The sequence below is a fragment of the Erpetoichthys calabaricus genome, chromosome 7, assembly GCF_900747795.2.
Source record: "Erpetoichthys calabaricus chromosome 7, fErpCal1.3, whole genome shotgun sequence".
Classification (NCBI taxonomy): domain Eukaryota; kingdom Metazoa; phylum Chordata; class Cladistia; order Polypteriformes; family Polypteridae; genus Erpetoichthys; species Erpetoichthys calabaricus.
Window position 1 is genome coordinate 27,357,423 of NC_041400.2, and position 24,141 is coordinate 27,381,563.

The window sequence follows — 24,141 nt, forward strand, 5'->3', positions numbered from 1 at the left end:
TAATGAGATTCTGTATTTGTCGCTATAGTGCTTTCTTTAACTTGTGTCCAGGTGTTTGAATTATTTCGATAGCTTCTTTCACGTTAATTTTAATCTTCTCCTGTCTACAAGTTATGCTGATGAGAATTTTTCTCAGCATTTCCTTGCGATAATACACTTTCAGGGTGCGAATCATGCCTGGATCCAATGGCTGAAACACTGCTGTGCAATTGGGTGGGAGGAATTCAACGCAAACATTATCTAAATGCGGAGGCATGTTGTGGGCAGCACAGATCAATCAGAAGCTGAATCATCCTTCTTCTTCATATTGTGAGGTTTCTGAACTCTTTTGGGATCCACCCCCCCCACCCAACAGGGCGACACGCCGAAGTGCATCCCGAAGCACTATTGCCACATCTGTGGAAGATTGTTTGTTTGTTGCCGGGGCAGGGCAACAGCAGGCTCACAGCGCTGCAGTGAAGTGCCACAGAAGCAAATCATAAAAGATCGGGGTTGCGCTATAAGTCCCTGTCTTACACCCCAAAACACGAGGCTTAGTCTCAGTACTTTAGCAAAACCAGCTTTATTCAGCTTGAGACAGGAACAGCAGGGTTATTTATTGTAGCAGGATCTGCCACTCTCCTATACACAGACACAGCAGTCAGGCAGGGTCGTGGCCAGGTTAGTGGCCAAGTAATCCTGTTCCCTGCATTTACAATGCTCCTTGCATCACCCATCGAGATCTCTTCTGTTTGCTTTGGCGGAGAGACGCAGCAGAGCTGTGAGTCTGTTGTTGCCCTGGCAACAGATAAACAGTCTTCCACAGATGCGGTGATCACACTTCAGGACGCTCTTCGGCATGAAGTCCAATTGAAGGAGGTTCCAAGAGAGTTTAGAAACCTCACATTTTCTTGAATGAGTGCCGCATTAATAGGAATGTTTCTTGAATGAGTATCACTGAACCACATATAAACTGCTTTTTCAATGTCTTCAAATGCAGCAGTTCACATACATTTGCAACCTGAGATTTTTCTTTTTATTGCTCGGTCTTTCAAGAAAGTTGACAGTGTCGATGGCAAAATTCCAATTTCACTGGCAACATCTTTTTTCTTTTTGCTGCAATCGAGAGCTGCAAAAATTAAAAGTTTTTGTCTTTTCTAATATGAACTGTTATCGTTTTTTCGTGTCTGCCTTTTCTATAGGTATGTGACATTGAGTTAAATTCCAACGAATGTTTTTAAAATGTTGACAAGCAATAAGCAAAAGGTATCACTGAAAACCACCAAAAACAAAAACCACAAAAAAAAAAACAGTACGAGGAAAGTTCGAAGAAAGAAAAAAATTTTACAATGTTTCTGTTTGGGGATCATTGTGCACAACTGAGCTGTGACCACAGAACTAACTGCTCTGTGGATGATTCATTCAGGCATTTCAAAGTCTTTTGCGCACGTCACTGTAATGAAAGTATCTGCTGAATGTATTTCATAGTAACGAGATTTCTATAGACTTGTGTCATATGGGAAAACTGTCGGGACCATAAAAATACTTCGTTGTAATGAAAATTTCATTGTAAAGATATTGGTTGTAATGGAATTTTACCTGAGATCGACAGGTGGATCGGTGCAACGTCCACAGTGATGCAGGCTCTGCATCAGTCTGTCGTGGTGAAAAAGGAGCTGAGCCAGTCGATCTATTTTCCTACTCTCACCTATGGTCATGAGCTATGGGTAGTGACCAAAAGAACTAGATCACGAACATAAGCAGCTGAAATGAGTTTCCTCTGCGGGGTCTCTGGGCTTTCTCTTAAAGATAGGGTGAGAAGCTCAGTCATCCGGGAGGGGCTCAGAGTAGAGCCGCTGCTCCTCCGCATCGAGAGGAGTCAGATGAGGTGGCTCGGGCATCTGATCAGGATGCCGCCTGGACGCCTCCCTGGTGAGGTGTTCCAAGCACGTCTAACCGGGAGGAGGCCCCGGGGAAGACCTAGGACACGCTGGAGGGACTATGTCTCTCGGCTGGCCTGGGAACGCCTTGGGATTCCCCTGGAAGAGCTAGAAGAAGTGGCCGGGGAGAGGGAAGTCTGGGCATCTCTGCTCAAGCTGCTGCCCCCGCGACCCAATCTCGGTTAAGCGGAAGAGGATGGATGGATGGATGGAATTTTACCTGTATTTGCAAACCTTTCTGAAAACATGTTTTCACTTTGTTATTATGAGTTATTAAGTGTAGACTGATGGGAAGAATGTATCCGTTTAAAATTAAATCTACAACACAATAAAGTGTGCAGACTGTGAGAGTTTTGAATCCACTTTTTATCACGTGCCTCTTCTTAGCCCCTGTTTTTTATCTGTATGGAGTCATGCAATCTCAGTTCTGCAGCAAGGCTGCATCCTCTGAGGAGGCCACAGGCTGTGTCTTCCTTACTCTTGACTTCTGATTCAGAATATTTCAGGAGACATCCTGTGGTGTGATTTGCTGTAACTTTGTTTTGCTTGTTAACAGGCATATTTTGTGTTTTAACAGGTGCTTCTCCTGCATTTAAAAGTGGAAAAGCCAAGACGGAGAGCAGCAGCCCTGTGACTGAGACCTTTGAAATTATAAAAGAGATTCTAAACCCTGATGTTGTCAAGTCTACACAAGGCATTTATAAATTTGACCTCTCTGGTAAGGACTTCTCATTCACTATCATCTCTTTGCACTTTGCAGTCATTTGCAGAATAGAAACTTTTCATATCACAGAAATGTCGCTTGTATTGTATGCAGCAAAGCAGCTGAAGGAAGCCTTTATTTAATTTTTTTATTCATTCATTTGCTTTTGTGTAGATGTAGCTTTCTATTTGAAAGGCCACCACCTTTTGCTGTGATACTGTCTTTCTTCAAGAACTCTTGATGTCTAACAAATAATTGAGAAACGGAATTATTTCTTTTGTATCCCAAAGATGTGGGTATAAGATTTATTAGTGATTCTAAATTGGCCCTGTATGTGGCGTGTGTGTGTGTGTGGACCCTGTAAAAGATAGGTGCCCTATACAAGTTTGTTCCTACCTTGTGCCCAGTGTTACCCAAAGCCCTCAGGACCCTGAATTGGGTCAAATGGTTTTCAAAGTGTTATTTTTTTTCTTTGCAATGTGGGCACCTATGCCTGCCTACAGTTGTAATTTTGTTGGAAACATTTTGATTTTGAACCTTTTTTTCACCTATTGATAACAGTGTTGAAAAGCCCTTTTTAAATTCTGTTATAAAATAATGTATGGGAGCATATTTATGTTTACTTTGTTTAGCATGTACATTGTGTTTTAAGTCTTGTTTTAAGTTTGGAAGCCATCATGCATCTACATCATCAAATCTTACTGGAAAAGAGTTATGGTGTTTTCATGTTCTTTGGGAGTTTTTATGCATTTTTGTGATGACCCACCTTCCCATTTCATTCTGCTCACATGCCCTTTCAGTTGGAAATTTGGGAGAAACCTGAAATCCTACTGTTGTCTTGCTTTTGTAGAAAAATAAATATTTGCCTTCACTTTTTTGTTAAAATTAATAGCAAAAGAAATGCACTGTGCGAGTACACCATTACTTAAAATACAATTTTACCTCCGTGAGTAACCTAGTGGTTGGCCAGGAGTCCCAAAGGGGATGGAGGATGATTCTGTGCCCGGATGGGATGCCATAATAAAGGAAAATTGACAGATGGGCTTTCCAGCTGGGAGGGAACAGAAATCCTTACCCAACTGGGAGGCCAATATAATAAAAGGATAAGGGGAGACACCAATGTTTGGATCCTTTATCCTCCAGTATGCTTGTTGGCAGCATCCCTGGGTTAGGATTCCCACACGGACACCCGCAGGGCATGCTGGGATCTGTTATCCAGTGGGGCAGCCCTGTTGGGTTTTGTGGGGGCTGCCAGGGAGAGCTGCCAGGATTAGTAATCCCTACTTTCAGGGATTTCTGTTTGACCTAGAAGTGCTTCCAGCAGGCTACGCCCTAGCACCAGAATTCAATAAAGGAAGCCACTCGACCTCATCTGAGCAATTTGGTGTCTGGAGGCAGAGGACAACATTTGCTTGGAGGAAGAGGAGTAGGACAGAGAAAGAGGAACATCTTTTTTTGTGTGGTATGCTGTGATATACAGAGGATTCTAGAAGGGCCTATAAAGATACTGGAAAAAATAAACCACAGTATTTGAACCCGTGACTGTGTTTGTGTTAGTTGTGTCCAGGGTATCAGGCTCAGTGATGCCCCTCTATCTTTTATACCTCAAGATGTCATCTTTGGCAAACACATTTTTTAAATCTATTTATTTTGTGTGAAGAAATGAAGTAAAAAATTACAGTAATGTTACAAGTCAGAAAGGTTAATCTATCTTAAAGTGATCTTTCAATTCTCCAGCTAGTAACTGCTACTTTGAAGGGAGCTCCTGTGAAATTTCACGATGGGTGGTGTAAGAGCCAATCTTAAAAAGTTACTGTTGAAATTCATAAGCATTGCCTTAATTTGAATAGAATATCAATTTCACATACTCAAGTAGATAATGATAGGACCTTTTACCACCTTTAAGCTAACATGTAATAGAACTTTATTGGCTATTTCTGTAAAAACAGAATTTTTATTAGATAATTAGGAACATAGTCTCACTGCTAGAAGTATGAACTGTTCAATTTTTTTTAATAAAATTTTGGTTGTTGCCATCAGACTTGCAGATTTAGGTTTCTGAAAGTAAAGAGCAACAGATTTAAGAACTCTTTTATTCCTAGAGCTTTAAGCATTTTTAATTCTGTTACTTGTAGGGATGCTGCTAAATGCCAAGTTCTAAATTAATATGTTGTGTACTGTTAAAAGTAATTCTTCTTTATACTAACCTTGAGTGTGTGTATTTATAATAACACTGGTTGCTAGTTTTTGAATCTTTAGAATACAAGAAATCTGACCAACGAGAGGAGACCATTCAGTTCATCAAGCTCAATTGTTTAGCTAATAGCTAAGCTGTCCCAATATTTCCTCCAGACTCTTCTTAAAGGATGTCAAGGTTTCGGTTTCAACTACTCAGTAGATTGTTCCTGCAACTCTTTGCGTTAAGTAGTGCCTCCTGGCTTCAGTCTTAAATGCACTTCCCCTTAATATCCAGAGTATGTGATTCACCCTTAAGATGAAAGAATGTTGTTCGATCTACTTTATCAATGCCTCTGAGGATTTTAAACACCTGGATTAGGTCCTCAGAGAGTCTCCTCTGCTTGAGACTAAACAGGTTTAATTTTCTAATTTTCAGAGTAGAGAGTAGTTGTTGTACAGTATCTCTGTTTATCAATTGGATCTCTGTAACAGTGTCTTCCGTTTTGTACTTTCCTGCTGTAAAGAAATTTCCCTCTGGGATGATAAAGTCTAGCTAACCTAACCTAAGGGTCTTTGTATAGTTGGACTGGTTTTATCTATCTATCTCTTTATTTATTAATTATATAAATACCCTTTAAAATAGTAGTATTTCCTTTTTTTTATCCCGTTTTATAATAGGTTTCAGGGCGCTTTTTAGAATTATTTATTAATGGATAGGTAGGTCTTTATAAGGGGTGGGTATTTAAATATAAATTTTAACGTACTTGTTTGACCTTTAATTTTTATATAAAATTATGAATAGGCCCATTTGATCTTTTTATATTTAGGGATATTTCTTAGGGGATTATTAATTTATACTATAGAATGATTTTAATACTGGATGTTTGGGTACTTAAAATTAAAAATGTTTTTTTACGGGTGGAGTGTGCTAGTGCTCCTTGTCCCTTGTGGACAAGCATCCTCCAATAACCCTAACCTAGATTATCTTACAAACAGGACAGTGTCATACAGTTTTCCGATTGTACAAATGTATGCCATGTAAGTACAGGATAGGAGCTTAAAGAAGTATAACAAGATACCTAAGCCTTAAACTTCTTATACAGGAACTTTCCTTTTTATTGTAATAACAATTTTTCTCTTTATTTTTGTGCAAATTGTTTTTCGTTCTGTGAAATAAGCCAAAGCTGCAGCACTTTGGACAAACTCAGTTAGTGAAGGTTTTTATTTCCCATAACCAGTTATGAGGTACGGCTTCAGGAATTTTGAAGTGTCCATGTTGTGGTAAAGTCAGCAAAGCCAAACTGGTCTTCTGTCATTCCAGGGCAGACTGTGAGAGAATGTTTAGTATTGTGAACAAAAACAAAATGGAGTTCAAGTCAAGTGATACTCTAAGCAGCCTCATGATCAGAAAAAGATGTTTTAATATGGTGCCTAGATAAGTGTAAAAAAGGCAACAAATGACAATTTAGCCGATAAAAGTCTAATTTCAGCAAGGCATGTTGTAACATTTAGTATTTCATCCATCCATCCATCCATTATCCAACCCGCTGAATCCGAACACAGGGTCACGGGGGTCTGCTGGAGCCAATCCCAGCCAACACAGGGCACAAGGCAGGAACCAATCCTGGGCAGGGTGCCAACCCACCGCAGGACACACACAAACACACCCACACACCAAGCACACACTAGGGCCAATTGAGAATCGCCAATCCACCTAACCTGCATGTCTTTGGACTGTGGGAGGAAACCAGAGCGCCCGGAGGAAACCCACGCAGACACGGGGAGAACATGCAAACTCCACGCAGGGAGGACCCGGGAAGCGAACCCAGGTCCCCAGGTCTCCCAACTGTGAGGCAGCAGCGCTACCCACTGTGCCACCATGCCGCCCTTTAGTATTTCAAATGTTTTTAAATATTACACGATTTAACACATTTTTAAATTTAGATTTCAGGTGCTGTGGGTTTTTATTGTACTTAACTTACTCTTTGTTATTATAAACAACTAGCATAGCAAAACACCCGTTCGTTAAAGCGGGCACAATGGTACAATGGAAAGTCCATTTGTTTTGATCACATTGTGCATTTAGGAACCTCTTCACTGGATATGCAGGCCCTTACGTCCCCCTCTCCTTGTGCATCTTGTTACCTTTGTTCATCAGATATTGCAGCCCTCTTGTGGATGCCAGAAGACATTTTACTTGAGCACCAATGCAGGATGCATTTTATATGGATAAATTTGTAAACAGAATTGTTTAGATTGTGTTTTGCTGCTTCGTTTCATATTCAATTATACAAATAATTTGGTATGATTAGACATGCAATATTTAATAACCATGTTCATGTACTGAATGTGAATATAGTGTTTATATTGTGAACAGAAGTGGTGACTGCATAACTTGCTTTAATCCATTACCTGTTGAAATACAAATACATACACAGAAGTGGTCAACAAAGCAAGTGCAGATGAAGTTCAACTTCATACACAAATGTCTCAGCATAACTTTGCTTAAAAGTACAGTGGAACCTCGGTTCACGACCATAATTCGTTCCAAAACTCTGGTCGTAAACCGATTTGGTCATGAACCGAAGCAATTTCCACCATAGGATTGTATGTAAATACAATTAATCTGTTCCAGACCGTACGAACTGTATGTAAATATATATATTTTTTTAATTTTTAAGCACAAATATAGTTAATTATACCATAGAATGCAAAGTGTAACAGTAAACTAAATGTAAAAACATTGAATAACACTGAGAAACCTTGAACAACAGAGAAAACTAACACTGCAATAGTTCGCGCTATAGTGCTACCAACCACTGGCTAAAAACACTTTTTTTAATGAGTTTTAAGCACAGGGGAAAAAATGAAAATTTGAAAAATCCGTAATTTAATAAACCACCAAGAAAAGTAACATTGCAACAATGCAGGCTACGAATCGATCGCTGTCAACAGAAGTGAAAACAAAAACAAGCCTTCTCTACCTTATGCGTCCCTCCCTCTCTCACTCGCTCTCTCTCTCTCTTTTGCGAGCCTGGAGCGCCTGTGTGTCTGTGTGTCTCTCTAGCGTGCTCCTGTGTGTGCGCGTGTCTGTCTCTCTCTGGCGCTGCCTGTGTGTGTGCGCGTGTCTGTCTCTCTCTGTTGCGCTGCCTGTGTGTGTACGCGGCTCTCTCTCGTGTGCTGCCTGTGTGTGTGCGTGTGTGTGTCGCGCTCTCTCGCTCTACCTTGCTTGCTGCACAGGAAATGGACAAGGAGAGACTGAACATGTACAAACCGAAAGAGAACCTGGCTTGTTCGTATACCGAGTGTCTGGTCATGAGCCGAGGCAAAAGTTTGGCGAACTTTTTGGTCGAAAACCGATTTGTACGTGTACCGAGACGTTCGTGAACCAAGGTTCTACTGTACCTCTTTCTGCCTACATGCTCTCTAATAATATCATTTCATCATCTCCATACTGTATTGTACAAATATCTTAACTCTTTATGTCCCAGATCTCTGAACACTATGTTGGCTTTTAAAAGCCATCTCTTGGATAAGTAATTAATCATAGGCAAGCAATATGACCTGGAGAATTATTCCATAAGTAAGTGAAAACATAGGGGACAGTATGCCAAGCACACTAAAACATGGCATACAGAAAAAAATAGAAATGTGCTTACACAAAAAAAATTTAAAAGCATAAAAATGCATGTTAGAAAAGTTCCGTGCACTTTCCCTTTATCAATCCCAACAAAGATGAATTTTAATGCACATAAGTGAACCTACAGCCCCACCCTGACTCCTCCCAGAATTATACCTATTTGAATATGCAAATCACTATATATAGACCCTTCCATTCAGTGTTTTGTTAAAAGACAATGGTAAAGCATGTGCAAAAAAGAAGAATTTGACAAGGAAAATGTACTATTTGGTAGCTTAAGCAGTGGTATAACCAACAAAAGGAAATTGATGGAGTGGTGTGAAGTTCAAGTTGATAAAGTCGCACAGTGCTTAAAATACAAAAAAATAGAGGTCAGATGTCAAAGTCGGCGTGAAAAGAGGAGTCGCAGCCCACTGTCTGGAGGAAAAAAAATGTCGATATCGAGATTAAAGCCGATATTTCCACTTTTAACCTTGTAGTTTATTTTGTCATTAAAGTAGAACATCTTAAAATTGATGTTTAATTTACACTAGTTTCTCAAACCCCATTGTAACTAAAATAACACATTAAATGATTTGTATTGTTCCCTGACCCAATTGTTAATTGCTACTTCTTCTTAAACAGGCTTACTCTTATGCTGATAGGAGCACACAGGCAGTGATCTCCACACAGAATGCATTGTGTTCGTACATTTACAGCTCTCTGAACATTTTAAAATACTAAGATGTATACTTGATATAATTTTCATGATGAAATTCATTAAAGCATGTATTAAACATGTGGGGGCACAATGGTGCAGCAGTAGCGTTGAGCTGGTGCCCCATCCAGGGATTGTTCCTGCTTCATGCACAATGCTTACTAGGACGGGCACAACCATGGATGGATTAGTTTATTGCAGCAGTGCTGTCTCTGCCAAACATACCGGCCCCCAAATCCTGTGATTCTGTTTTCTTTTTCCTCGTAACCAATTGCTACACAACAAGCGTCTGTAATTAATGTAAAACCAATTGTAAGCTTAGAATGCCGATTCTTCAGAAATTTTAAGGAACACTGAAAAATCTTCATTGCACCAATCCCAGCAAACATCGAGCATGAGGCAGGAACAGTCCCAAGAAGGGGTGCCAGCTCATTGAAGGGTGAAATCGAGCATACCCATACACAAGTAGCGTCAATTTACTATCATTATCTCACATGCTTTTGGAAGAAAACCAAAGTATGCGGAGTAAACCCACCAGGAAAAAATACAAACTCCAGGCAGGGGACACCCAGGATGTGACCCCCCTTACTGTGAGGTAGCAACGCTTCTGCCACGCCACCATGGCCCCATATGTTTAATTATTAACAGTATACATTATTTAAATGAACTTAACAATTTATCTGTAAAATGTAATATACATTAATGCATTTCATCATAAAAATGATATCAGCTATATATCCTAATAATAATAATAATAATAATTAATTCATTACATTTATATAGCGCTTTTCTCAGTACTCATCCTAGCATTCTAACAGTACACAGCTCCAAGAGTCTAGCCCTTAGAGATCTAAATCGACTTAGAAGCCAGTCATCATCATGGGACAAGGAGTCAGTATTATCTGTAAATACGCGTTCTCTTTTAATTCTTCCATTTACGATGTCTTCTAACAATGTTAAAGCAGCCATGGTAGTTGGAATAGTTTGGCCATTCCGTGGACCATTATATGGTTACAGAATGATTACAATCAAGTGCCTTAAATTTGTAAATGATATGCAGTTTATTTTGGTGTTTTTGATAAAGTCTGCATCATGGATGCGAATCTGAAAAAAAAGGGAAACCACACAGAAACAGTAGCACAGTTTTGACGCTGGGTGCCACCCGTTTGCAAAACTGAGCGGAAACATACGAATGCAAGGTTTGAGGCTGCCGTGAAAATGTGCATTGCTTTACGCCAAGTTTAGTGTTTATACATCTCGATGTGAGCGTGGAAACGGGTGTACACAACATTTTTGTGTGTATGCACCTTTTATACATGAGGCCCCTGGAGTGTAAGGAGACAACTTCTAGAAATTAGCAGGTAGCTAGAGTTTACACCTCTTCATATCAGCCTGCAGGCAGTCATCCTAAAGCCGGGCAAGTGATGCAGTAGGTACTGAAAAATAGCTGCTTAAGTGCCTTTGAATGGGTTTTGGACCTGAGGTACAGTAAGGGTTGGACGCTCTCAGTTCTCTGTTCGTTTACACCCTGCAGTGTGGTTTAAAGCAGTGGTCAAATTTTACAGTCTGGCTCAGTCGCCATTGACTGAGACTGATTCCCTTTGACAGAGTATGTCAGAATGCTCAAGACTGCATGAGGTAGTAATGTTTCTCATTACATTTTAAGGTATGTCTTCTTTTGATAAACCGTTTTGTTTTTTTCTTTCATTAATGGACTAAATTGTTCAACCAAACAAGCAAGTTAAGTAAACTGTCTGAATCTGGATATCTTCAGGGGAACACTCTGGCATCTGGTACATTGACTTGAAGAATGGCTCAGGCAGTGCGGGCAGTGGGGATCCTCAAGACAAACCTGATGTGACAATGAGCATGGACAGCGCTGATTTTGTAAAGATGTTCTCAGGTAATGTATGGCAGTCTCTCTTCTATTTGTGCAGCAGTTTCCAGTTTTTTGTGTCATTTTTTTTTCTTCTCAAATTCTGCTTCTTCAAATCCTCCTTAGATCTTAATTACTGGAAACTAATGTCTAGACAAACATATCCGATTTTCTTAAAATACCCATGTGATCTAAATGCATACAAAACAGTTAAAAAAGCAAACAATTCTGGTATTTTTTTAAAGAAACAAAAAAGCACTTAAAATGCCACGATATAACACTGGTGTCACTGCTGTAGGTGGGCAGCCGTAATTTACTGTGGACTCGTTTTTGAGTAAATGGAATTAGCACCACCATCCACCCATCCATCCTCTTCCGCTTATCCAAGGTCAGGTCGGGGGGGGCAGCAGCTTGAGCAGAGATACCCAGACTTCCCTCTCCCCGGCCACTTCTTCTAGCTCTTCCGGGAGAATCCCGAGGCGTTCCCAGGCTAGCTGGGAGACATAGTCCCTCCAGCGTGTCCTGGGTCTTCTCCGGGGCCTCCTCCCGGTTGGACGTGCCCGGAACATCTCACCAGGGAGTTGTCCAGGAGGCATCCTGATCAGATGCCCGAGCCACCTCATCTGACTCCTCTCGATGCGGAGGAGCAGCGGCTCTACTCTGAGCCCCTCCCGGATGACTGAGCTGCTCACCCTATCTTTAAGGGAAAGCCCAGACACCCTGCGGAGGAAACTCATTTCAGACGCTTGTATTCGCGATCTCGTTCTTTCGGTCACTACCCATAGCTCATAACCATAGGTGAGGGTAGGAACATAGATCGACTGGTAAATTGAGAGCTTCGCCTTGCGGCTCAGCTCCTTTTTCACCACGACAGACCGATGCAGAGCCCGCATCACTGCGGACGCCACACCGATCCGCCTGTCGATCTCACGCTCCATTCTTCCCTCACTCGTGAACAAGACCCCGAGATACTTGAACTCCTCCACTTGGGGCAGGATCTCGCCTCCCACCCTGAGAGGGCACTCCACCTTTTTCCCGCTGAGGACCATGGTCTCGGATTTGGAGGTGCTGATTCCCATCCCAGCCGCTTCACACTCAGCTGCGAACCAATCTAGAGAGAGCAGAAGATCACGGCCTGATGAAGCAAACAGGACAACATCATCTGCAAAAAGCAGTGACCCAATCCTGAGTCCACCATGCCGGACCCCCTCAACACCCTGGCTGCGCCTAGAAATTCTGTCCATAAAAGTTATGAACAGAATCGGTGACAAAGGGCAGCCCTGGCAGAGTGCAACTCTCACTGGAAACGGGTTCGACTTACTGCCGGTAATGCGGACCAAGCTCTGACACCGGTTGTACAGGGACCGAACAGCCCTTATCAGGGGGTCCGGTACCCCATACTCCCGGAGCACCCCCCACAGGATTCCCCGAGGGACACGGTTGAATGCCTTTTCCAAGTCCACAAAACACATGTAGACTGGTTGGGCAAACTCCCATGCACCCTCCAGGACCCTGCTAAGGGTGTAGAGCTGGTCCACTGTTCCGTGACCAGGACGAAAACCACACTGTTCCTCCTGAATCCGAGGTTCGACTATCTGACAGACCCTCCTCTCCAGAACCCCCGAATAGACTTTTCCAGGGAGGCTGAGGAGTGTGATCCCTCTGTAGTTGGAACACACCCTCCGGTCCCCCTTTTTAAAGAGGGGGACCACCACCCCGGTCTGCCAATCCAGAGGCACTGTCCCTGATGTCCATGCGATGTTGCACAGACGTGTCAACCAAGATAGTCCTACAACATCCAGAGCCACTAAGGAGTTTTTTGACCACCTCGTTGACCTCAGTCCTAGAGATGGGGGAGCCCACCTCCGAGTCCCCAGGCTCTGCTTCCTCATTGGAAGGCATGTTAGTGGGATTGAGGAGGTCTTTGAAGTACTCCCCCCACCGACCCACAACGTCCCGAGTCGAGGTCAGCAGTGCACCATCCCCATCATATACAGTGTTGACACTGCACTGCTTCCCCCTCCTGAGACGCCGGAACGGTGTACCAGAATCTCCTCAAATTCTAATTAGCACCACTATGATAATGAAATATTTGGTAGCTTATATCCAAGCCAGTTTGTTTATTTTAATGTCTCTTACAGATTGAATTACTGAGTCAGTGTGTTAATTCATATACAAGGGTGAATCAAAAAGTAAAGGCAATTTGACAATTACAAAGAAACTGCAACGGATAGAAAGTGATGCAAAACAACATCTTCGCAGTGGCTTATTGGTGGCAGTGCTCTGCTGTTAGTCAAGTTGAAGCCAAGGTCAAATGACCATAAACACTTTGCTGCAGGATTGAACAATGTGCCATTGTGAGATTTCTTTGGGCAGAGGGAGTGAAACCTGTCGAAATCCAGTGAAAGATGTTGTCTTGTGCAAATCAGTAAAACCCAAAACTGTTCCAGTCCTCAGAACTTGACTTCTCTGAGTCCACTCAGTGGATATTTGATGGTGAAATTATTTTGACATCACTTTGGACCAACAGTATCAAAAGATAAATAAAAAATGGTTGGCAATACAAGTCACTGTAACTACATGTGGGATGACAGGTATACTTTCACTTGGTCAGAGACTTGGGGTGTGTACACGTGTGTGTGTATACAATTAAAACTGGATTAATTGTATAAAAATAAACCCATATTTAACTAAATATCCTCTGGAACAATGAAAAGGGCCACAGACTATATCTGCAGTGATGGCAATAATGAAAAACCAAAATAATAAATACTACTTTTTATATGTTACTTACTCCCTTAAAGATGGCCTCATATGTGGATTATACAACAAGAAATGTGTGATTTTTTTTTTTCATTGACGTTTTCATGTTTGCTGTTGTACTTTGGTGTACAGTAATCCCTCCTCCATCGCGGGGGTTGCGTTCCAGAGCCACCCGCAAAATAAGAAAATCCGCAAAGTAGAAACCATATGTTTATATGGTTGTTTTTATATTGTCATGCTTGGGTCACAGATTTGCGCAGAAACACAGGAGGTTGTAGAGAGACAGGAACGTTATTCAAACACTGCAAACAAACATTTGTCTCTTTTTCAAAAGTTTAAACTGTGCTCCATGACAAGGCAGAGATGACAGTTCCATCTCACAATTAAAAGAATGCAAACATATCTTCCTCTTCAAAGGAGTGCGTGTCAGGAGCACAGAATGTCACATAGATAGAGAAAACAATCTCTAGCAAACAAATCAATAGGGCTGTTTGGCTTTTAAGTATGCGAAGCACCGCGGCACAAAGCTGTTGAAGGCAGCAGCTCACGTCCCCTCCGTCAGGAGCAGACAAAGAGAGATAGAGAGAGACAGAGTTTGTTTTTCAGTCAAAAATCAATACATGCCCTTCGAGCTTTTAAGTATGCGAAGCACCGTGCAGCATGTCGTTTCAGGAAGCAGCTGCACAAAAGATAGCAACATGAAGATAATCTTTCAGCATTTTTAGACGAGCGTTCGTATCGTCTAGGTGTGCGAACAGCCCCCCTGCTCAATCCCCCTACGTCAGGATCAGAGAAAGTCAGCGCAAGAGAGACAGAGAAAAGTAAGTTGGGTAGCTTCTCAGCCATCTGCCAATAGCGTCCCTTGTATGAAATCAACTGGGCAAACCAACTGAGGAAGCATGTACCAGAAATTAAAAGACCCATTGTCCGCAGAAATCCGCGAACCAGCAAAAAATCCGCGATATATATTTAAATATGCTTACATATAAAATCCGCGATGGAGTGAAGCCGTGAAAGGCGATGCGCGATATAGCGAGGGATCACTGTATACAATGTTACGTGTCTGGCCTCTTGTTCATTAAAAGTGAATTTGGCACCTAATACGAAATGTTGTGAATCAAACATAACTCAGGCTCACATAAGCATCACTTTGGACATATATCAAGTAACTATTCCTCCATTCTGATTGCCTGTTACCCATATATAAGCTGCAGGTTACAACACAGAGCCCACTACAATTAACTTCTACTCAGCCATGCACTTTTAGGAGTTGGTGGGTAGACTGTAGTATAGCCTGCAAATGGCCAGCGGCTAAATGAGCACAAGAGTGGCAGTGTGTGTTTTAGTCTCCTGTTTCATTCTTTATTCACTTCTAAATGCCTAAACCATTGTGCTCATGCTTCCTCATACGTGATCCACTTTGTGTTCACCTTCAGCTTATTTCAGCTACTTTACATCAGGTTTTGCCCTATGTAAAGATATTATTAGCAGAACTGTAAAACATTTTTTGCTCAACTCCCCAGACTACTACAGTATAATACATTGTTCTTTGCACATTTACAGCTGTAGCATCGCCACGTGTACAGAGTACAGTGAAATACCTCCTTACATGTCCCACCAACATGCAACACTTCACCACTCTCTGGGGCCATGATAAATAATACGCAACTGAATTTTATATAATGGAAATGAGAAATCAGCAGATGCCATTCTTACCTGTTTCCACTTGTCCAGTTAAGCTCTTGTTTCATGAAACCTGTGGGTAATATGTAGAACAAACAAGGAGCACACTGCTTTGTGGCTTTACTTGACATGGTCTTCACCAAATGTTAATAGTAAATGAAAGTAATGTCATTCTAGAAATGACACACAAAAATAACACTTCATAAATTCAGCAGTGCAATCAGCCTAAATGGAGATGTGTTAAAAATGGCGGAGCATCCACCTGTTTCTGTCATTAGCTGTAAGAATAATTACAGTTGTGTCCATGAAGTGGTGTTGGAATGAGAAAGTAATCATCATAAGTTCATTCTGGATTTATATGAAATGAAAAACTCCGCATTAGACCACACCATTGTTGTTAAAGGTCTAATTACATGTGCACTACCCATGATGTGACTGATAAATACTTAATAATTGATAAGCAAATTTACAAGATGGAAAGGCGTCAGAGTTGAAGTATACTAGAAGGGTCTGTGATAATCCGTAGTCACTATGAGCAGAGAGGGGTGACCGGTGGAGACCAGAGAACAGCCTGACGGTGGGCAACTCTGGTTAAGACTGGAGTCGAAATTGTGAAGTTAGTGAGGCCTGCCTCAGTCAGGGTACCACTGTACGTCTAATAAACTTGGGATCAGCAGCGTGTCACAATCCTTCTCATACAATATTTATTATGATTATCATTTTTGTTTTTCTTTTTGCAGGAAAGCTTAAACCAACCATGGCTTTTATGTCTGGCAAACTGAAGATTAAAGGAGACATGGGCTTGGCTATTAAAATGGAGAAGATGATGGGACAGTTGAAACCTAAACTGTAATTTTCTAAAGCAGGTAATAAATATTTTCAGAAAACACCTGTGTGCCCGTTTATGCATATTTTTTATTTTATGGTAAAAAGACTGCACATTCTCTTTCTGCCTTTTCAGTAATTAATGGAGTCCTGTCTGTTGTTTTTATTTTACAGATTTTTATTTTGAGCCCTTCTTAAACTGAATTTGTTTGTATTATGTGTCTTTTGTAAGTACAAATTTATAAGTAAATTTAATAATAAATTATAATTATAATAATTATATATTATAATTATAATTAATATATTATATTATAATTAATTATTATTAGATAATTTAATTATTATAATTTAAAAGCAAATTCACTTTATTTTTGAGATGTATGTTCTTATAATACGATGTGAGACACAAAAATAACCGGATTGGGCTTGGGGCTTTCCTGGAAAACCCTCTGGAGGTTGGCTGGACGTGAATCATAGACGCATATCCCCTCCTACACGCCCTGTCAAACCGCTGACCGGCTGGGTGTATCCTGTGAAGAGCCCAGTCAGTATTTACACAACAATCGCTACACAAGTTGCCACTATAAAGTCGGGTGAAAAAAAATCGAACAGCGAATCAACATCAAATTTCTTGCAAATTTTCTCCTTTTTCTGTAAAGCAGTTTTTGACTGATAAAAACATTCCTGTCCTTGCTCATCCTCCCTTTTTGCCCGATTTAGCTCCCTGTGATTTTTTACTTGTTCCCGAAAATCAAAAGCGACCTGAAGGGAACACATTTTTCTTCAATGGATGAAGTGAAGACAGAAACGGCAAGCCTGTTGAAGAGCCTCAAGCAAGAAGATAATGGAAGATACGTATGGATCGGTGTAGAGATCAGGAGGGGAGTATATAGCAGGTGACAATGTTTAAGAATGCTGTAATTCAGCAGTAAATATTTTTTTTACCAGTTGGGTTATTTTTGTGTCTCACTTCATACATTTACAGTATATGGCATAAACCATTGCAATAAGTCAAAGTCTGTATTTAATAATGTATTCAATTTATGAAAATTCTTTAAAATCTATCAGCAAAAAAATCAATTTCCTTTTAATTGAATGTAAAAGAGTGAGTTGGTTTTGGAGGTTTCCTCTTCATTTGTCTCCATTTTTCTACTGAAGGGGTACTGGTGGCAAGTGACTTGGTACTTCATTGTTTATAATCGGTAACTTAGCTGCAACACCATAGCTATTTATGTCATTTTTTTTTGCATGTTTTGCTTTTTTAAATTATAGTTATGGTCGGAAAAAAAAACTGGAATATCCTTAATGAAATAAAAATCGCTGTTGTAATACTAAGCAGAGTGCCGAAAAATTCCTTGTAAACAATATGAAGGGATCGCAGATGTTTTTCAGTATTAAATTTCATTTATTATTTCATTATGAATATATCATTTTCATTTCACAACTTCTAGTCGGAGGAGATGTCAATTGTGACAACTACAGTTGATGATCTTCTTGCCTAAGTGTGTCAGATTGCAGGACTAGAAATTGCAGAGCGTGACGACTGTCCAAAGTATTGCAAACTCACTCCTTTCTCTGGTAGCCAATAATGGAGCCTTTTGCATTATGAGTGCTTTAAATGTACAGTGAGTTTAGCTGCAATCTCAGCAGCTTGTATTCCCCATTCTGTTGTGGTTTGTAAAACAAGAGACATCAGACGGGCGAGCTTGTCTTCTATTTGCAAGGTCTAAAACATCCATATTTTTATTTCTCATAGCTGTGTTGTATGTATTGTACTTGCAGATGACTATTTGTTGGTTGTCAACTTTTGCACATACAGAACATGACCCTATGACCAAAGACAAAATTAAACCTGTGTGATTTCTCTGGGGCAAGTTGCAGACATTTACTGAGTATGTCAGACTACAGGACTAAAGGTCAAGGGAGAGCCTTTGACTCGCTAACCCTATGCTTTGGGAGAAGATTTGTTTTCCAGCAAGACAACAACCACAACCATAAGGCAAAAGTTACACAGGAATGACTTCAAAACAAGAATGTTAATGTACTGGAGTGGCGAAATCAGAGTCCAAGTCGCAATCCATCTGAGAATTTGCAGCTGGACTTGACAATAGTTGTTCATTCACAATCTCCATGCAGCCTGACAGAGCTTGAGCAGATTTACAAAGAAGAATGAATAAAAATGGCAATGCAGATGTGCAAAGCTGATAGAATCCTGAGAACAGAGACTCAAGGCTGTCATGGCAGCCAAAAAGGGGCTGAATACTTGGACAATCAATTAATGTTTTATATTTGTCATTAATGTAGACCACTATGCAGAGATCTGTTTTCACTTTTTTTTGTTATTATATTACTCAATGTAAAATTCACCATGATTCAATGTTGTGAATACTTTTTATAGGCACTGTATGTGGAGATTAGTTCAGCTGACAATACAGTAAGTGAAAAGAAAGTCATCAACATCCTCCGGGGAGTCCACAATTGGTAAGGCAAAGTCAGACACCGTCATGGTTCTGGAGATCTTGGCCAGCTGGCTATCCAACCCCTCCTGGGTATTCAACATTATTTTATAACGCTGTGCCGGGCAGTCTAATGTGATGAAAAAATGATGTGGCTGTGTAAACAGAGGGGTGAATGGATGCAACTGTTAAATACACGTAAGAGCCTTAACACAGGAGCTTTCCAGGTCCAAGATCAGTGATCCACAACTCTGGTGATTTCTCAGAGATTAGAACATTAAAAAAATTTAGACGTTCACCCCAACAAATCTCACCAGTCCTATCCACTTCATTCTTCCAAAATAACATCAAGTCGAGTTTTAAAAGTCCCTAAAGTTCTACTGTCCACCACACTACTTGGTTGCTTATTCCAAGTGTCTCTGGTTCTCTGTGTCTAGAAAAACTTTGTAATGTTTGTATGAAATTGACCCTTAACAAGTTTCCAACTGTGTCCCAGTGTTCTTGATAAACTAATTTTAAAGTAACAGCCTCGATCCACTGGACTTGACAATTTTAAACTCTTCAGTCATGTCTCTTCTTGATCTTCTTTTACTCTTTCCTCATAACTCATCCTCTGCAGTTGTGGAGTCAGCCTAGTTGCTCTTCTCTGGACTTTTTCTAGTGCTGCTGTGTCCTTTTTGTAGCCTGGAGACCAGAACTGTATGCACTACTCCAGGTGAGACCTCACCAATGTGTTATAAAGCTGCACCAGTATTCTGTTCAGGGTCCCTTATTTCTGTTGATCTTCTTGCAACCTTGAAATGACTAACCCCTGGGTAAACAAGTGGCCAATTTCTCAGTAGAATTTGGAGTGAAAGCCTGGGATTTGCAAGTAAATGCCCAATGCAGTGCCACTCACCTGTCAATGCTTTACACTGGTGTGTCTAGCAGCTCCACAGATTCACCAGCTTCAACATTGGGAATCTCACTAGAAAGGATTTTCTACTTGCAGTGCCACCTGAAGGCCACAATGGTGACAACATAACCATACAAATGCTAAGTTTATACTTAGCTTGTGTTAAAATCCACAATCAGGTTCTGATAGTAAACCCCTGATTTTATTTGACGAAGATGAATGCAGCAGCGTCCTGAGATACACTCAGTTCTCCGGTATTTATGTTCTTCTGGTGCTGTCATAGCATGCAGATGTTTGCAGGGTAGAAGGTTCTGCAAAGCCACAATTCTAGGATTGAGCAGATAAGCAGCTATGGTGCTCGCAGTGGGTCTGGGGTCCCGTATGCTAATGTGTGGTAAAGCTTTTTGTAAGTGTACGGTAATACTATTTTAAAATAAATCAGTGAATGTTCAGGAGCTTCATGCACATCCCATGCTAGGAAATGTTTGTTAACAAATTACCTAATCAGCATTTCTCCTTGAATGAAGTATTTCTCACAGTGTATTAATAAAAACAAAAGCAAGAATGTATCAACATAACGATAAGCAGAAATGGTACATGAAAGAATAATATTTCATAAGCAAGGTAAATGGCTATAAAGCTTATTGAATGCACAAACCACAATTATGCACTGAATATTAATTGAAATTTATAGCTGCCACAGCAAGGATACAATTCATAAAAGACTTAAGGCTGCTTGCTTTGCTGTGACAGAACAGTGTCATAGTGATGCTGAATCTCACACAGAGCCTCTCACCACGTTTAATGTGTTTTATTTTTATACAGAACATCTCAGGGGACTGTCCTTTTTTCTGTCTAATTTGGATGGTCGAAAACAACCGTGAATACAGTCAGTGCTTCATGTGTTTAATTCTAATTAAGTGATTAGGCCTTAGTAAGTTATAAGCATAGATGGCCAAAGCTGTAATCATATCAGTTAGATTAGAGCAATTCCCCTGGAAACTCTTAAACCAGACACCTGTCTTGACAATACCCTGCCTACTTAGCCAGTACAAAGGGGAAAGATTCACTTTGACACAGGTGAGTGTATGCACGGTGTCCTGTTCACAAAAAGCTCATCCCCCAAAATACAGTAAAGCTGCCTTGATGTGCACTCATATACAGTAAAAGCTGACTACACTTGCTCTAGGGTAGAATACACTGTTTAACTGTTTGTTGTCATAGTGAAAAACCACTGGGGAATGGGCAGAACCCTGAGAGGGACTCTTCAGTTCCAACTTGAAAGAAAAATCTTGGGACGAGACATTTTCAGGGAGATAATTTCAAGTCCCGCGAAACAAGACTTTGTGCCAAGAGATGAATTGAAAACCTAACAGGTCCAAGCGGGGGCAGAAATAAAAGACAGACAGTAGAAGAAGAAAAGACAAAGAGTAGAAGACAAAGTAGAATGTCGTAAAGAGGTTCAAAAACGTTGGTGCGATACACATGCAGAGCAGGTTAGAGATTACGAAAGTACTAAAATTCGAAAGTCTCAAACAAATGATAGTAAAGATCGCATTAACGCTAACAAAGAAAAAGTATTACTTGGTGAAATAACAGAACAGCGAAAAGAGATCGAATATATCGCCAGATACAGTATTGTTTGGCTATAACGGAACAGCGAAAAGAGATCGAATATATCGCCAGATACAGTATTGTTTGGCCTTAAAGTTTAAGTTGGAGACTTGTAGATTGTCTAATTCGTATTGCTATCAGGGAAAAGTAGTGTTTCTTCCCAATGAAGAGGCGTATCCGTGAGAAATAAAAGATTTGTTATTTGGTGAAAGTGAAATCCATAAATACTACAGGCAAAATATCCAAATCTACGATAATCTGTTTGCGTTCGCATCATTCAATGCTCAAAACGTAGATTTACACGATTCAGGACCATACACTATGAGAATCTGTGGTCCCGCAACAATTGAAGCTGCTAGAAGTTTAATTTCAAAGAAACCACAATTTGGTCAGGTTTATATTTATGATCATGGAGAAGCGATGCAACATAGAATCTACAGCGTTAAGCAATCGGACGTATTAGAAATTCCACAGCCAATAATGGATACAAATCCATACATCCAAAAGTATCGCACTTTACACAAAATTTATCTGAAAAACACGGACAAAGAAGTTTTCTTGGATTTCTATATGAAGCCAAAAGATCACGCTCGCATATATAATAAACCAACATATGTCGAATTGTCAGCGACAATAGTTTCGAAAAACGGAGATATCAAAGACAGAGTTGATATTCGTGTTTATCCAAGAGCACAGTACGATTTGTCGCAAGCGGTAGATCCGGGAAATGACTAGCGCATACGGCCCGCACAGGGGTTGGCGAGCGAATTGAGCAGGGGGCAGAGCCCCGTAGTATTTAAATATATTTATTTATTGTGAGGGATGGCCAGCAGTGTATCCCGGCCAACACCCCCAGGCCGCTGGTGGGAGTCCTCCCTGCAACATAGAGGTGCCCCGAATTCCCGCAGGGCATTGGAGTTCGGCTACACAGCCCTGCTGGATGCCTTGGGGGCCGCCAGGAGATGCTACAGGGAGGCACAAGTGTTTCTATTATAGCCTGGAAGTACTACCTCGTCACGGGGACGGAAGAAATGAAGTATTTCCGGGCTGAAGAAAGAAAGAAGTTTTCATCTGACCCGGAAGTGCTATGGCATCACATGGACTGAAGGACAGAAGCACTTCCGGGTCAAGGACTGTGGGAAACCCAGCAGACTGAGCCAGAGTTGGGTGGGAGTGTGAGAGAGCTACAGGGTGGAGAGGAGGACTGAGTATTGTTTATTGTTGTTTATTGATTTATTGTTTATAGTGGAGCTGGAGGTGCTTTGTGCACACTTTTGTTATAATAAACTCATTATTGGGAATTTTACCTGGTGTTTGGACGTGTTGTCTGCAGGTTTGGAGGTGCGACAGTGCCTCCTACTGTCACATTATGTATTTACTTACTTATCTATATATGTGTTTATTTATTTAATGAGTTTCTGTAAAAAGCCAAATTTCCTCCTATCTATTCTATTTCCTTCTATCTAAGCTTATGAAACAGACAGCCCTCAGATTCAATGAAAGGACTAGGTGTTACAATCCCCGATATTTGCATCGCTTCTAATGGGGGAAATCTTGAGGGATGGTTGCTATGAAGAATGGCAGCCAAGAGGCTTTACCAGCAGGACACATCATCAGTTGTGTGCCTCAACTTCACCGGGTGTTTCGGCCTTTTATCACAAGACACCCTCTGTTGAGGCAGGCCCACCACAGGTTGATCAAGCCTGGGCGTGTGTCTAGCGGTTAGGTAATCGCCTTAGCTGCCCAAGTGATGTCATTCCTCTTCAGCCATAGCCAGTGACGGTCCTCTCAGCAGTGTTAGCCAAATCTCTGATAGCCTGTTGATGGGCCTGTCCCCTAACTCCAACCTCTCTAAGTAGCTTTGCTGTTGTACTGGCAACAAAGCCCCTACACCCTACCTCCACCGGGTGCACCTTGATCTTCCAGCCTCTCTCCTCTGCCTCAGCTGCTAAGTTGGCATACCGCAGCTTCTTATGTTCAAAGGCTTCCTCAATGGCAACCTCCCACGGTACCGTCAGCTCGATGATGTAAGCCAAGTTTTCGGAAGTTAGACCAAAGGATGAGGTCTGGTCGCAGAGTAGTTGTTATGATCTCAGTGGGGAAGATGAGCCTCTGATCCAAGTCAACTGGACCTTCAGCGGTCCCAGATCCGGGGTTGAATGTGTAGTCCTCTGCTTGTCCCCCTCCCGGACAAATGCTGGTGGGTACTGGCGCACCTCCTGGTTGGTGAAAGGTTGGGCGTTGATGGAATCCCTCTTGCACTCAACTTTCTCAGCTAGACACCTGAGGACCTGGTTGTGTCTCCATGTGTATCTGCCTTGAGTGAGGTTAGTCCTACAACCAACCAGAATGTGCTTAAGTGTTGCTGGGACTGTACATGGGGTAAGATGGGTCCTTTCCAAACCACAGCTGCAGATTTATGGGGGAAGGCAGCACATCATATGTTGGTCAGATGATGAAGCTCAGCCTGTTGGACTCCATTCCTCAGAGTTCCCTCCATGTGAGTTTCCTCTTTTCAACACACTCCCACTTCATCCAGCGGCCCTGCTTGGCCTGCGCTACAGCTCTGGCACGCCTGGCTGCTTCCTCCTGTCGACGCACCTCTTCCACCACCATGTTTCGACGTTCGGTTGCAGATGCCTGTTGCCAGAGAGGTGTTACCGCTCCAAAACCAAAGTCTCCTCTGCCCTGTTGGACGTGACCCACCACGTCACGATGGAGAAGAGCAGATTTGGCCTGTAGCACAGCTGTGACTGGGGTTCTCTTCCTCCCTGTTGCTAGGGTGGGAGCAACGCCTCTCACTATGGGATCCCGGGAGTCCGTGAATGACATGTCCAGCCTCACCTTTGCGCATTTGAACTCCTCAACCAGGCTAGGAATGGGCAGTGACAG

At 41.5% G+C, this 24,141-nt stretch overlaps 1 protein-coding gene across 1 annotated transcript in view; it reads left to right on the forward strand.

Moving 5' to 3' along the window:
* Nucleotides 1-17,619, forward strand: part of hsdl2 (hydroxysteroid dehydrogenase like 2) — a 64,692-nt gene extending 47,073 nt beyond the window's left edge. Inside the window, exons 9-12 of the mRNA XM_028804894.2 lie at nt 2,497-2,637; nt 10,912-11,040; nt 16,200-16,325; nt 16,459-17,619. Coding sequence (XP_028660727.1) covers nt 2,497-2,637; nt 10,912-11,040; nt 16,200-16,312 — 383 coding nt within the window. The 3' untranslated portion in view covers nt 16,313-16,325; nt 16,459-17,619. The remainder of the gene's footprint in view (nt 1-2,496; nt 2,638-10,911; nt 11,041-16,199; nt 16,326-16,458) is intronic.
* Nucleotides 17,620-24,141: the final 6,522 nt, after the last annotated feature.